Source organism: Mizuhopecten yessoensis, unplaced genomic scaffold (assembly GCF_002113885.1).
Source record: "Mizuhopecten yessoensis strain PY_sf001 unplaced genomic scaffold, ASM211388v2 scaffold2905, whole genome shotgun sequence".
Classification (NCBI taxonomy): Eukaryota; Metazoa; Mollusca; class Bivalvia; order Pectinida; family Pectinidae; genus Mizuhopecten; species Mizuhopecten yessoensis.
The window spans coordinates 178246-195105 of NW_018404778.1; the positions used below are offsets into that span (position 1 = coordinate 178246).

Sequence of the window (16860 nt, forward strand, 5' to 3'; positions counted from 1 at the left end):
GTTGTAAGGATCTACAAACCTACGGTTGTAAGGATCTACAAACCTACGGTTGTAAGGATCTACAAACCTACAGTTGTAAGGATCCAATGTTATGTAAGAATTCACCTTTGGTATTACGTCTTTTACCCAACACTGTATATAATGGTACACACAATTTTGTTAGTTGATTACAGTCACAAAAATAAGACTGATTAGATGTATATTAAATGATATTTTTCTGATTAAAATTTCAATTGTGGCTTATCTTTGTCGTTGTTGCATGACAGTTTATGAAATTGAAAATTTGTTTCAAACATAAGTTGTTTTGGTTTACATCGCATGCATGTGTTATTAGTGAAGAAATGATGATAACAGAAATCAATAGTTAATTTTATAATAAAATTTTGTCAAAAGTACCTATTTATCCTTTATTTTGATGTTATTTTGAAGGTTTAAAGCCAAATTAAAAGACAAAATTGATGTAGATGTCCTGCCTGCCTTTGAATCACTATTGGTAAGTATATACAAAAATGATTTCTCAACTGCATTCTAACACTCGACTCTTTGGGCAGAGGAGTAGGTCCAATACTTGGCAATAGCAATTGAATAGGTTGTTCCTTATGAAAGGGCAAAGGGATTTTAACAATATTCGGTGTGAATCGTCCCTTGGCATGAATGATTCAATGTTGTATAGATAAAGGGTGTGGCCATCTGGTTAGTTGTTAAAAGAGGGAGGGGCAGAATTTTGGAGATATTGAGGTAAATGCTGAAGTAAATAGTTCTGAATGAAAGTGTTAACATTAAGTGGATTGCAGTAACTTTCTATAGCTTTAAGTTGATGTCTTAAAAATTTACCTATCATTGTAAAGATGAGATAACTAATGTCAATAGTTGTTAGATTAAGAGAATATGGATAGCACCTCAATGATGAAATTCTTTAACTGTTGAAATTAACAGAAAGACGGATGTTCTGGCCAAGCTTGTGTTCTTCCGACATGTGTGACGACAATGATGAACCTGGCGACCGACACGGTTATACGGGACAAACTGTGTGCGCGTCAGGACCTTTGGAAGGCAGTACTGGACCTTATGGTATAGTAGTCCTGTCACATTGGTAAACACCCTCTCCAGATAGATCAGTGGTTGTTACTCTATAGTCATAACAGTTTCCTTACATATTGTACTTTATTAATCAAAGCGATATTTGATAGATTTCTTTAAGTAGAACTCTTTACGGGGAAATGTTCACTGCAGTTTAGCTTTTGGCTTGTTCACCCTCCGTAATGAGGGTGAAATTTATCACGAAGGGGAAAATTAGTACACAACATACCATACATAGAAATAACACGTGAAGGACAAAAGTTTGACGGGACAAAAGTTTGCCGCTATACAGTATCTTTAATGTGTTACAGACACAACACAAAGAGCGTTTGGACCAGCCAATCAGTGTGGAGCTTGTGGAGTCGTTACTAGGCCTCCTGTCTAACCTGACCTTCACAGTGTCCCAACACCACAAGGAACAAGCTGTCACCATCTGTAAACAGTGCCTCGAGTTCTGTACAAAGTTCAAACACTACAAACTGATCGTATCGCGCAGCTTAGGTGTACTCAGTCACATACTTCCCAATTCAATACCGTCTGTGGACTGGCTCTGTACGGAGAACGGTGCAGAAGTCCTGATGTACCATGTGAAGGTAAGGGAGTGTGGTAGAGTGGATCATTTACCATGTGAAGGTGAGAGAGTGTGGTAGAGTGGATCATTTTACCATGTGAAGGTGAGGGAGTGTGACAGAGTGGATCATTTACCGTGTCAAGGTGAGGGAAGGTGGTAGAGTGGATCATTTACCATCTGAAGGTAAGAGAGTGTGGTAGAGTGGATCATTTACCATGTAAAGGTAAGGGAGTGTGACAGAGTGGATCATTTACCATGTGAAGGTGGGGGAGTGTGGTAGAGTGGATCATTTACCTTGTGAAGGTAAGGTAGTGTGGTAGAGGTGATCATTTACCATGTGAAGGTGAGGGAGTATGGCAGAGTGGATCATTTACCATGGGAAGGTAAGGGAGGGTGGTAGAGTGGGTCATTTACCATGTGAAGGTAAGAGAGTGTGGTAGAGTGGATCATTTACCATGGGAAGGTAAGGGAGGGTGGTAGAGTGGGTCATTTACCATGTGAGGGTAAGGGAGTGTGGTAGAGTGGATCATTTACCTTGTGAAGGTAAGGGAGTGTGGTAGAGTGGATCATTTACCTTGCGAAGGTAAGGGAGTGTGGTAGAGTGGATCATTTACCTTGCGAAGGTAAGGGAGTGTGGTAGAGTGGATCATTTACCATGGGAAGGTAAGGGAGGGTGGTAGAGTGGGTCATTTACCATGTGAGGGTAAGGGAGTGTGGTAGAGTGGATCATTTACCATGGGAAGGTAAGGGAGGGTGGTAGAGTGGGTCATTTACCATGTGAAGGTAAGAGAGTGTGGTAGAGTGGATCATTTACCATGGGAAGGTAAGGGAGGGTGGTAGAGTGGGTCATTTACCATGTGAAGGTAAGAGAGTGTGGTAGAGTGGATCATTTACCATGTTAAGGTAAGAGAGTGTGGTAGAGTGGATCATTTACCATGTTAAGGTAAGAGAGTGTGGTAGAGTGGATCATTTACCATGTTAAGGTAAGAGAGTGTGGTAGAGTGGATCATTTACCATGTTAAGGTAAGAGAGTGTGGTAGAGTGGATCATTTACCATGTAAAGGTTAGGGAGTGTGACAGAGTGGATCATTTACCATGTGAAGGAGAGGGAGTGGGGCAGAGTGGATCATTTACCATGTGAGGGAGTGTGGCAGAGTGGATTATTTACCATGTGAGGGGGTGTGGCAGAGAGGATTATTTACCATGTGAAGGTGAAGAGTGTGGCAGAGTGGATCATTTACCATGTGAATGTAAGGGGGTGTGGAAGAGTGAAACATTTATCATGTGAAGGTAAGGGAGTGTGGCAGAGGGGATCATTTACCATGTGAAGGCAAGGGAGTGTGGCAGAGTGGATCATTTATCATGTGAAGGTAAGGGAGTGTGGCAGAGGGGATCATTTACCATGTGAAGGTGAGGGAATGTGGTAGAGTGGATCATTTACCATGTTAAGGTAAGAGAGTGTGGTAGAGTGGATCATTTACCATGGGAAGGTAAGGGAGGGTGGTAGAGTGGGTCATTTACCATGTGAAGGTAAGAGAGTGTGGTAGAGAGGATCATTTACCATGTGAAGGTAAGGGAGTGTGGCGGAGTGGATCATTTACCATGTGAAGGTAAGAGAGTGTGGTAGAGTGGATCATTTACCATGTAAAGGTTAGGGAGTGTGACAGAGTGGATCATTTACCATGTGTGGGTAAGGGAGTGTGGCAGAGTGGATCATTTTCCATGTGAGGGTAAGGGAGTGTGGTAGAGTGGATCATTTACCATGTTAAGGTAAGAGAGTGTGGTAGAGTGGATCATTTACCATGGGAAGGTAAGGGAGGGTGGTAGAGTGGGTCATTTACCATGTGAGGGTAAGGGAGTGTGGTAGAGTGGATCATTTACCATGGGAAGGTAAGGGAGGGTGGTAGAGTGGGTCATTTACCATGTGAGGGTAAGGGAGTGTGGCAGAGGGGATCATTTACCATGTGAAGGCAAGGGAGTGTGGCAGAGTGGATCATTTAACATGGGAATGTAAGGGGGTGTGGAAGAGTGGAACATTTATCATGTGAAGGTAAGGGAGTGTGGCAGAGTGGATTATTTACCATGTGAAGGTAAGGGAGTGTGGAAGAGTGAATCATTTACCATGTAAAGGTGGGGGAGTGTGGCAGATTGGATCATTTACCATGTGCAGGTGAGGGAGTAAGGCAGATTGGATCATTTTACCATGTGATGGTAAGGGAGTGTGGCAGAGTGGATCATTTCCCATGTGAAGGTAAGGAAGTGTGACAGAGTGGATCATTTACCATGTGTGGGTAAGGGAGTGTGGCAGAGTGGATCATTTTCCATGTGAGGGTAAGGGAGTGTGGTAGAGTGGATCATTTACCATGTTAAGGTAAGAGAGTGTGGTAGAGTGGATCATTTACCATGTGAAGGTGAGGGAGTGTGGCAGAGTGGATCATTTACCATGTGAAGTTAAGGGAGTGTGGTAGAGTGGATCATTTACCATGTGAGGGAGTGTGGCAGAGTGGATCATTTTACCATGTGAGGGTAAGGGAGTGTGGCAGAGGGGATCATTTACCATGTGAAGGTGAGGGAGTGTGACGGAGTGGATCATTTACCATGTGAAGGTAAGGGAGTGTGGTAGAGTGGATCATTTACCATGTGAGGGAGTGTGGCAGAGTGGATCATTTTACCATGTGAGGGTAAGGGAGTGTGGCAGAGTGGATTATTTACCATGTGAAGGTAAGGGAGTGTGGCAGAGTGGATCATTTATCATGGAAGAGGTGATTGTTTATCATGTGAAATTAAGGGGTTTACCATGTGAAGGTGAGGGAGTGTGGCAGAGTGGATCATTTACCATGTGAGGGTAAGGGAGTGTGGTAGAGTGGATCATTTACCATGTAAAGGTAAGGGAGTGTGGTAGAGTGGATCATTTACCATGTAAAGGTAAGGGAGTGTGGTAGAGTGGATCATTTACCATGTAAAGGTAAGGGAGTGTGGTAGAGTGGATCATTTACCATGTAAAGGTAAGGGAGTGTGGTAGAGTGGATCATTTACCATGTGAAGGTGAGGGAGTATGGCAGAGTGGATCATTTACCATGTGAAGGTAAGGGAGTGTGGTAGAGTGGATCATTTACCATGTAAAGGTAAGGGAGTGTGGTAGAGTGGATCATTTACCATGTAAAGGTAAGGGAGTGTGGTAGAGTGGATCATTTACCATGTAAAGGTAAGGGAGTGTGGTAGAGTGGATCATTTACCATGTGAGGGAGTGTGGCAGAGTGGATCATTTTACCATGTGAGGGTAAGGGAGTGTGGCAGAGGGGATCATTTACCATGTGAAGGTGAGGGAGTGTGACAGAGTGGATCATTTATCATGGCAGAGGTGATTGTTTATCATGTGAAATTAAGGGGACAATACAAAACTGATTATGTACTGTGTTACTGTTAAGTACCTGTAGGGCAAAGTAAGTTGATCATATGGTGGTAAGGGGGCAGGGCAAAATTGATTATATGATGGTAAAGGGGCAGGGTAAAGTTGATCATGTGAAGGTAAGGGGGCAGGACAGAATTAATGATTTGAAGGTAAGGGGGTGGGGCAGAGTTGATCATGTGGAGCTAAGGNGGGGGGGCATTAAAATGTATCATGTGAATGTTAGGGGGCAGGGCAAAGTGTATGTATCATGTGGAGCTCAGGGGGTGTAGCAGATGTGATCATGTATTATATTAAAGTAAAGAGATGTAGCAGAATGTATTATGTAAGGTGTAGTATCATGTGAAGGTGATCTTGCATTCTGTCAAATTTAAGGGGTGGGCAGAGGTAATCAGGTAACCTGTCAAGGAGGTTAAGACAAGACTGAATGGAAAGAAGAAAAGGGGATGGGACAAAACTGGTAGCCATTGACTTCCTCTAGGTAGCCAGTGAGGATTAGGGACAGTGTTGTGTACAGGGTTTTGAGAACAAAAGAGGTCATAGGCTAAACAATTGATTTATTTTGGATGAGCAGACTAATTATATAACTATCAATAGAATGAGTTTTTCTTTGTAGAGTGAAGATGATGCTGAGAACAGAAAACATGCCTTAAAGGGCTTGACAGCCTGCACTCAAATTAATGAACTGGCACGCATATTTGTTGTAGATCACAAAGGTAAGTATTGGCTTGCTAGGGATGACTGTCTATAATGCTACAGTCCAATCACATCACTTATGAAACATATGTCGCAACAGTGTGCCTAGATTGTGTTTGATAGACATCAAGTTGATTTGCCTTTCATGAAGGAAACTATAAAGTAAACAAGGAAAAATAAAAAGCAATTGTTCAAGAAAATTAGGAGATTTCTAAAATCCATATCCACAATGCAAATTGATCACGTCTAGATTGTCATGTGCTGCATTGTAAATCAGCATGTGAGCAATCAGAAATAGAATGTGATAAAAATGATCTGTTAAAGCGTAATGTTTAAGCTATCAAAATAAAAAGAATTAAATATTTTGATGGTAGTTGTTCATGCCATTTGTATATCTCACTTCAAAATCTCTGTCTGTAAATCCTCAATGCTTTGGTTAACAGGTGGCTCCCTATAACAGTAAATCCTCAATGTTTTGGTTAACAGCTGGCTCCCTATAACTGTAAATCCTCAATGCTTTGGTTAACAGCTGGCTCCCTACTATAACTGTAAATCCTCAATGCTTTGGTTAACAGCTGGCCCCCTATATCTGTAAATCCTCAATGCTTTGGTTAACAGCTTGCTCCCTATATCTGTAAATCCTCAATGCTTTGGTTAACAGCTGGCTCTCTATAACTGTAAATCCTCAATGCTTTGGTTAACAGCAGCCTCCCTATAACTGTAAATCCTCAATGCTTTGGTTAACAGCTGGCTCCCTATAACTGTAAATCCTCAATGCTTTGGTTAACAGCTGGCTCCCTATAGCTGTAAATCCTCAATGCTTTGGTTAACAGGTGGCTCCCTATAACTGCAAATCCTCAATGCTTTGGTTAATAGCTGGCCCCCTACAACTGTAAATCCTCAATGCTTTGGTTAACAGTAGCCCCCTATAACTGTAAATCATCAATGCTTTGGTTAACAGCTGGCTCCCTATAACTGTAATTCCTCAATGCTTTGGTTAACAGATGTCCCCCTATAACTGTAAATTCTTAATGCTTTGGTTAACAGCTGGCCCCCTATACCTGTAAATCCTCAATGCTTTGGTCAACAGCTGGCTCCCTATAACTGTAAATCCTCAATGCTTTGGTTAATAGCTGGCTCCCTATCACTGTAAATCCTCAATGCTTTGGTTAACAGCTGTCCCCCTATAACTGTAAATCCTCAATGTTTTGGTTAACAGCTGGCCCCCTATAACTGTAAATCCTCAATGCTTGGGTTAACAGCTGGCTCCCTATAACTGTAAATCCTCAAGCTTTGGTTAACAGCTGGCTCCCTATAACTGTAAAGCCTCAATGCTTTGGTTAACAGGTGGCTCCCTATAACTGTAAATCCTCAATGCTTTGGTTAACAGCAGGCTCCCTATAACTGTAAATCCCAGAAAACATTACATTTGTGTATTTAGGACTCTTTTGTGATTGTCTGTAGTAGGACTTAAAACACTGGTATGGATTTCACATCATCTAACTATACATAAGTATAACTTATACATAGATTTATTCTGACAAAATTAGGATTTTATAGTCCTTTGACAGCCAGCTCTGGAATCAGAAAACAATTAAATAAAAACATATATCAAAAATTGTGACGTTGAAATTTATAATATTTCTTTAAAACTGTAGTTTTACCAGTGTTCATCTAATTTATATTCAAATTGTTTAACTGTGCTTGAATTCACATTATTTGACCGAAAATAGTTTAATAAATCAACAGTTCTCTATGTAAAGGAAAATGTTCGAATATTTAATCTTAACTGCGAATTCTAAATTATAAAGTTTATAACTCAGAATGCATTATAATAGGTGTTGTGTGATTGCTCACCATTCACATGTGTTGTAGGACTTGACACACATTATAATAGGTGTTGTGTGATCGCTCACCATTGACATGTGTTGTAGGACTTGGGACACATTATAATAGGTGTTGTGTGATTGCTCTCCATTGACATGTGTTGTAGGACTTGGGACACATTATAATAGGTGTTGTGTGATTGCTCTCCATTGACATGTGTTGTAGGACTTGGGACACATTATAATAGCTGCTGTGTCATTGCTCACCATTGACATGTGTTGTAGGACTTGACACACATTATAATAGGTGTTGTATGATTGCTCACCATTGACATGTGTTGTAGGACTTTGGACACGTTATAATAGGTGTTGTGTGATTGCTCACCATTGACATGTCTTGTAGGACTTGGAACACATTTTAATAGCTGTTGTGTGGTTGCTCACCATTGACATGTGTTGTAGGACTTGGGACACGTTATAATAGGCGTTGTGTGATTGCTCACCATTGACATGGGTTGTAGGACTTGGCACACATTATGATAGGTGTTGTGTGATTGCTCACCATTGACATGTGTTTAGGACTTGACACACATTATAATAGGTGTTGTGTGATCGCTCACCATTGACATGTGTTGTAGGACTTGGGACACGTTATAATAGGGGTTGTGTGATTGCTCACCATTGACATGTGTTGTAGGACTCGGGACACATTATAATAGCTGCTGTGTGATTGCTCACCATTGACATGTGTCGTAGGACTTGATACACATTATAATAGGTGTTGTGTGATTGCTCACTATTGACATGTGTTGTAGGACTTGGAACACATTTTAATAGCTGTTGTGTGGTTGCTCACCATTGACATGTGTTGTAGGACTTGGAACACATTTTAATAGCTGTTGTGTGGTTGCTCACCATTGACATGTGTTGTAGGACTTGGAACACATTTTAATAGCTGTTGTGTGATTGCTCACCATTGACATGTCTTGTAGGACTTGGAACACATTTTAATAGCTGTTGTGTGATTGCTCACCATTGACATGTGTTGTCGGACTTGGGACACATTATAATAGGTGTTGTGTGATTGCTCACCATTGACATGTGTTGTAGGACTTGGAACACATTTTAATAGCTGTTGTGTGATTGCTCACCATTGACATGTGTTGTAGGACTTGGCACACATTATAATAGGTGTTGTGTGATTGCTCACCATTGACATGTGTTGTAGGACTCGGGACACTTATTCGACTACTGAAGGCGGACGACGAGATTCTGATCGGTAACTCAGCACTAAGTCTGGGTCACTGTACACAGGTACCCAAGGTGTGTGCAGCTCTAACTAAAACAGGCATTATCAAGGACTTGTTAGTACTAGCACGAGACGGCAAGCGCCCAGCTGTACAACAGAACTGTGCCATCCTCATCGCTAAGCTTGCTCAGGGAGACTCCAGGTAAAGATTCAAAGTCGCACACCTTAAAATAGTTAATCCTTTACATGGATGTTACGTGACCAACAGGTGGCAGACAAGTAATACTCGGCATACAAATACAAAGTGTACAAAAAATAACATATTCATCACCTAACTTCTGTTCAAATTATTATATAATAGTATTCAAATGCAGAAGCTGTGTTATTTGTAAGGCACTGCAGTAATATTAAACATGGACTGTCCGTATGTAGCTCCATCCACAACCAATATCTCGTTTTATTTTTTGAATCATATTTTTTTTCTCATTTCAGACACTTAGAGAGGTTACGAGAGCTGCATGGTGTTGATATACTTCACACATGTATGAAACACCTGAAGTGATCATTGCTGTCCTCTAACTACATCACATTACCCCCACATAATCAGTCAGTACACGCCTGTCACCACCTAGTGTTCCTCAGTACCCCTGTCTGGGATATTGTTTAATGGGATACCTCTGGCTTGGACATCGTTGACGGGGATACCCCTGTCTGGGATATTGTTTACTGGGATACCCCTGTCTGGGATCATTGACTGGGATACCCTTGTCTGGGATATTGTTTACTGGGATACCCTTGTCTGGGATGTTGTTGTCTGGGATACCGAAGAGTTGCGAAGACTAATTATCCCTGTCTGAGACATCATTGAATGCAGCACCCATGTCTGAGACATCATTGACTGGGATACCCCTGTCTGGGATATTGTCGACTGGGATACTGTTCACTGAGAAACCTCTGTCTGAAATACCATTGACTGGAATCTTTCTTTGACTCAGATACTCCTGCCAAGGATTCTGTTTATTGGGAAACAGTGTCTTGGGATACAGTTGAATGGATACTCCAGCCTTGGAATGTGTTAACTTTGGTACCCCTGATTGAGATACCATTGACAGGGATACCCCTTATTGGGATACCATTGATGGGATTCTGTTGACAGGAATACCCCTGATTGGGATACCATTGATGGGATTCTGTTGACAGGGATACCCCTGATTGGGATACCATTGATTGAATTCTGTTCACAGGGATACCCCTGATTTGGATTCTGTTGATGGGATACCCCTGATTGGGATACCATTGATTGAATTCTGTTGACAGAGATACCCCTGATATGGATTCTGTTGACAAAGATACCCTTGATTGGGATACCATTGATGGGATTCCGTTGACAGGGATACCCCTGATTGGGATACCATTGATGGGATTCTGATGACAGGGATACTGTTGATGATATTCTATTGACAGGGATACCATTGATGATATTCTATTGACAGGGATACCCCTGTTTGGGATACCATTGATGGGATTCTGTTGACAGGGATTCCCCTGATTGGGATACCATTGATGGGATTCTGTTGACAGGGATACCCTTGATTGGGATACCATTGATGGGATTCTGTTGACAGGGATACCCCTGATTGGGATACCATTGATGGGATTCTGTTGACAGGGATACCATTGATGGGATTCTGTTGACAGGGATACCATTGACAGGGATACCCCTGATTGGGATACCCTGACTTTGATACATTTGACTGATATTTACTTAAAACATCCCAGGATCGTGAAATACCATTTGTCTGTGTGTTCTTTGTGTGATATATGTACAGATATATATTTTTGTAAGGTGATACAATTGATACACATATCTCTATTCAGATTAGAAGTGTGTTGATTTCTTTATCACAAAAACACAAACATTTTAAATTATTAAAGTTGATAGCTTGACTTGCAGTATTATCAATTAAGAAAGCTAAAACTTTGACAGAATTTTGATTCATTAAATGTATGGATGTGGACAGAATGTGTTATACATTTAAGTGACAATTTGCTCAATGACTACTGTATCAGACTTCTTTCTTGTGAAAATTCCGATTTGATGAGTTATTTTCTTAAGCACTGTTCTAAATTGTGCAGCTTCTATTCTTTACTTTTATAAGATTTTTGCAAAGTGATTTGTTTTCATATTTATGAAAAAGTGTTTTTTGGCAATACATAGATTTCTGTATATTTATATAATGATGTCCCCAATGAGATTGGTGAAGCACTGTTAACTCTTTAAAAGTTTGATTGTTTATAACTTTACCCTATGTAGTGAATCAGCAAGATATCGTGGTGGTTTTGACAGCATACAATCATCGAACATACTGCATAAAATGATAACATATTAGCATATAATCCTGTCTAAACCAAACACCACTGTGATCTAGATTTCCATTCATGTAAGACAAATGTTTTGATTACAAAAGTCCATCTACTTAAGCTTTAAACTGCATTCAGATGCAGTTCTTCAGCAATATGATTGTCCACTGTGTTACAGGAAAGTAAAATGAACTGCATGCTAGATGTTTTCTTTTCCTGTAATGCAATGGGCATTCATAATGCCTATGAATTGCATCTTAAAGCAGTTTATTACTTAATATTATACTAACATTTTCTTGTCTTTCTGTCTTAAAAAAAAATTAATCAAAATGACATTAAGCATTACAAAAAATCCCCACAAGATCGACTGGAATGTCGAAATGATAGAACAGCCAAAAGATAGACTGGAATGTCGAAATGATAGAACAGCCAAAAGATCGACCGGAATGTCTAAATGATAGAACAGCCAAAAGATCGACTGGAATGTCTAAATGATAGAACAGCCAAAAGATCGACTGGATTGTCTAAATGATAGAACATGTACACCCTGTGACACATTTTTTTCACATATAGTCCAAGGACACAAACAACAAGTGGAAAAGCTTTTTTTATCAATGTGTTCTAATTTTATTGTGACAATCATAAAATAATGTTATGATAATAATTGATATTGAAGAAGTATTAAGAAAGGAACTAAGAGTAGACAGGGTATTGTTGGTCAGCTTAATCAATTCAGACTGGTAATTACTACAGTATGTCTGTTGTATACACAGATTTATCCTGTTAGCATTAGTTGATGGTTAAGAGGAGGCTGACATTAGGGAGAAAAAACGACTTCAACTGTCTTCCTGCATATGTCACTGAAGTGTCTAACTACAATATGGAGTGTCTCCCGCATGTGTCTTGTTACAAGTCACTGGCGTGTCGTCTACATGTGTCTTGTTACAAGTCACTGGAGTGTCTTTTACATGTGTCTTGTTACAAGTCACTGGAGTGTCTTCTACATGTGTCTTGTTACAAGTTACTGAAGTGTTTCACTGCAACTGTCAAGTTACAAGTCACTTGATTATTTCTTGTGTGTATCTTTAATTTTTCTTTATAAGTGTCACTGAAGTGTCTCATTACATGTGTCACTGAAGTGTCTTACTACATGTGTCACTGAAGTGTCTCGTTACATGTGTCACTGAAGTGTCTTATTACATGTGTCACTGAAGTGTCTCATTAGATGTGTCACTGAAGTGTCTCATTAGATGTGTCACTGAAGTGTCTCATTAGATGTGTCACTGAAGTGTCTCATTAGATGTGTCACTGAAGTGTCTCATTAGATGTGTCACTGAAGTGTCTCATTTCATGTGTCACTGAAGTGTCTCGTTACATGTGTCACTGAAGTGTCTTACTACATGTGTCACTAAAGTGTCTCATTACATATGTCAGTGAAGTGTCTCATTACATGTGCCACTGAAGTGTTTCATTACATGTGTTACTGAAGTGTCTCATTACATGTGTCTCTGAAGTGTCTCATTACATGTGTGACTGAAGTGTCTCATTACATGTGCCACTGAAGTGTTTCATTACATGTGTCGCTGAAGTGTCTTACTTTAAAGATCAATGACGTGGGTCATTACATGTGTCACTGAAGTGGCTCGTTACATGTGTCACTGAAGTGTCTCGTTACATGGGTCACTGAAGTGTCTCATTACATATGTCAGTGAAGTGTCTCATTACATGTGCCACTGAAGTGTTTCATTACATGTGTCGCTGAAGTGTCTTACTTTAAAGATCAATGACGTGGGTCATTACATGTGTCACTGAAGTGTTTCATTACAAGTGTCACTGAAGTGTCTCATTACAGGTGTCACTGAAGTGTTTCATTACATGTGTCACTGACGTGTCTTACTTTAAAGATCAATGCCGTGGTTCATTACATGTGTCACTGACGTGTCTTACTTTAAAGATCAATGCCGTGGTTCATTACATGTGTCACTGAAGTGGCTCGTTACATGTGTCACTGAAGTGTCTTCCTACATGTGTCACTGAAGTGTCTCATTTCATGTGTCACTGAAGTGTCTCGTTACATGGGTCACTGAAGTGTCTCATTACATGTGTCACTGAAGTGTTTCATTACATGTGTCACTGAAGTGTCTTACTTTAAAGATCAATGACGTGGTTCATTACATGTGTCACTGAAGTGTCTCATTACATATGTCACTGAAGTGTCCCATTACAAGGGTCTGAAGTGTCTTACTGCAAAGATCTCTGAGAAGTTTATGATAACAAGTGTCACAGTGATGTCATAGTTCAACTGTCATTGACGTTCACCTCATGTTTATTGTCGATTTACCTGAGGAACATTACAGTATTGATGTTTTGGTAGATGAATAAATTGATAATATATTCTGTTGTCTTAGGTTTTTTAGTTTTGACCTTCTTGCAAATGAATAGGGTGAAAAAACGAACTGTAAACAATCATAACCTCAGTGGTAGATCAGTGTACAGGGGTGGCCATATAGCCGTAGACCCCGATCCGCTGTGGTACTAAAAATAAATAACAACATGGTGAAGTAGTCTACCTGTCTGCGGCCTGGAAAAAAATATTTCTCAACTCCCCACTCCGAACCACTATATGTTATTTCACTGCCAATCCACTAAAGGTTTCCTCCCCCCTACATTCAACCACTATAGGTTTCCTTACTCTCCCCACAAGGACTACATGTGTCTGCACTCCTGACTCACAACCACTATAGGTTTCCTCATTCCTACAACCACTAAAGGTTTGCTAACTCTTCCAACAACGATTACAGGTTTCTGCACTCCTGGCTCGCAACCACTATAGGTTTCCTCACTTCCACAACCACTATATGTTTCCTAACTCCCGACTCTGAACCACCATAGGTTTCCTCACTCACAAGACCACCATAGATTTCCTCACTCACAAGACCACCATAGGTTTGACGACTCCAAAACCACCATAGGTTTCTTCACTCACAAAACCACCATAGATTTCTCACTCACAAAACCACCATAGGTTTCCTAACTCCTGACTCCGAACCACTTTAGGTTTCCTCACTCCTCCAACAAGGGATATATGTTTCCTTACAACCGCTATTGGTTTCCCTACTCACAACTATTATATATGTTGCCATGTTTTTCATTGGTCAGTCTTCTAATTATGACGTCAAGTAACAATAATTTGCGGCATCATCTTTCTTTGTGACGTCATAGTTCATGGCAATTGATTCCCCGGTTGGAAAGAGAAATGATGTATTTCCTAGAGAAATATATGGGTTTCTAGATCTTGATGTAGTGGGATAAAAAGTCCACCAACTCGTGATAGTTCATTATCATGTGTCTCGTTATTAGCTGAGCCTATGCCGTCCTCCGGGATGGAGTGCTATAAATTTCCTCATTAAAATGACCTTGACCTAGTTTCAAGGTCATGGGTCCAATATGTTAAAAACTTCAAACAACAATATCCTAAGAACCATTTGGACTAGAGTCATGATACTTGAGTATGTTATGTAGACCAGCAGTGCAAATCTTTTTCTTTTTTACAGTATTGAGGTGTAAGGTAAACTTTTAAGTGCTAGTTGGGGGTCAAATGTCAACATGGGTTAAAAGCTTTAACAATCTTCTTCTCAAGTCCCATTAGGCCCAGGGTCATGCTATTTGGCCAGTAAGTACCTGGGATGTAGTGCTATAAGGTTTCCTCTTTAAAATGACATTGACCTACTTTCAAGGTCACATGGGTCAAATATGTTAAAAACTTCAAACAACAATATCCCAAGAACCATTTGAACTAGAGTCATGATACTTGAGTATGTTATGAAGACCAGCAGTGCAAATCTTTTTCTTAATTACAGTAATGAGGTAAAATGTCAACGTTAAGTGCTAGTCGGGGGGTCAAATGTCAACATGGGATGAAAGCTTTAACAATCTTCTTCTCAAGTTCCATAAGGCACAGTGTCATAATACTTGGCGAGCAGGTACTTGGGTATGTTATGTAGACCAGCAGAGCGAATCGTTTTCTTAATTACAGTAATGAGGTCAAAATTCAACATTAAATGCTAGCCGGAGTCAAAGGTTTACGTGGGTTAAAAGCTTTAAAATTTCAAATTTCAGACAACAATATCTTGAAAAGCGTTTAAGAGAAGTTAAAATGTCTTGTGTTCTAGTTACCCAATTTGGTCTGAAGTTATCTATATGTCAGTTTCATGTAACAAAAGTAACAGGTGCGCGATACAGGTCCTCTGGGCCTCTTGTTTAATTTTACATTGTAACTCGGTAAACAAATCGTGTGTGTTTTACAATGTAAAATTAACTCGATACAAATAAACAGGATGACCGTCCATCACTCGTATTGGAACCTTCTCTCGTTCACGAACAAGACTTTCTCGGATCACACAAATCAAAGTTATTTCTTTCGAATAATTCTATTACTATGGCTGAGACGCGATACAATTAAATCCAATAGCGGTCTGTGCATATGGAGAAGGTTGACCGACTATAATTTCAGCTGTCGACTGAGAGATCATTATAACATATGGAATAATACGATAAAACATTGATGTTTCTGGGATAACGTTTCTCTAAATTGGTATGTTAACCCGATTTGGAATCACGTATTCGTCCCACATTTTAACTTTGAATTGAAGTCCCCGCGACATGATGTCTTAAGCGTGGGAGTTGGATTTAAGGTTTAAATATATTTTAATTCTGTATATTAAATCTCTGGAGAACCTATGCTTACCCTGGTTTAGATGCTCCACCATTAATACTAGATTAAAGTCGTCGCGGTGACCCCCGCGGTGGAATCGTTCGTCAATCATCCGTGATACCCTGGTCTACAGAAGTGAACGATATCGACGTTTGACTGCTAAACTAATTAACTTATCATGTAAAAAGTGCTGCAACTGATTTCTTGGTGGCGAAAAATATGTCAAGTCAAATATCAACAACTTGCCTACAACGTATGTCTCTCCATAGCTCTCACGGGACCTGAGGATTTGTTACAGCTATATTTGGACCTAAACAAAGGTGTTCAGATTAATTTTACATGTTTTAGGGGTTTAGATCGTCTCTCGGTAAAAATGACACCCCTAATGATCATATATACGAGAAGGGCGGAAAGCTCTCGATGTCGAAATGTCGACCCCACCTAACTTTCTTGCATACAAAAAAAAAACATATCTAGCTGATCAACGGGAAAATGCTTGTAGGACCTTTGGACAGATGGATGTTTTTTCTTTTAAAAACCTTCTATATGCGCGTTAAATGTATTCTCCTTCCGCGACCATGATCTCCGGCTCCTCCAGGTCCCTGTGATAGCTCGGTGTTAAATGTACGATGGGTTATACACTTTTCTTTGTCACGACTTGCCCCCCGTGTCAACAGTTCTCTCCCATTCTTATTTCATAAAATCAAATTTTGGTTAATGTTTCTTCAAAAATCACATAAAATTAGTGTGTGGCATGTATGTGTATGGTTGGTTTTAAAGAAAGTACCCCTGACTTCAGACACGGACTAAATCTAGTGCCGTGCTTCAGACAGTAAATGAATTGCTGAATTTGGACAAGTTGACAGTTGCAATCAGGAACCGTCGTCACTTTCCGTAAACTATCTATTTCACAGAAATTAGAAATGAATATTTACATCTCATTGTGTTGGAAAC

At 40.1% G+C, this 16860-nt stretch overlaps 1 protein-coding gene across 2 annotated transcripts in view; it reads left to right on the forward strand.

The window, feature by feature from the left end:
* The window catches only part of LOC110446644 (tetratricopeptide repeat protein 12-like), a 30245-nt gene extending 17477 nt beyond the window's left edge, over nt 1-12768 (forward strand). For both annotated transcript variants that reach the window (XM_021491898.1, XM_021491897.1), the window contains 6 exons: nt 430-493; nt 937-1071; nt 1392-1673; nt 5677-5776; nt 8811-9033; nt 9324-12768. In XM_021491898.1, the coding sequence (XP_021347573.1) occupies nt 430-493; nt 937-1071; nt 1392-1673; nt 5677-5776; nt 8811-9033; nt 9324-9393 (874 nt within the window). In that variant the 3' untranslated portion in view covers nt 9394-12768. The remainder of the gene's footprint in view (nt 1-429; nt 494-936; nt 1072-1391; nt 1674-5676; nt 5777-8810; nt 9034-9323) is intronic.
* Nucleotides 12769-16860: the final 4092 nt, after the last annotated feature.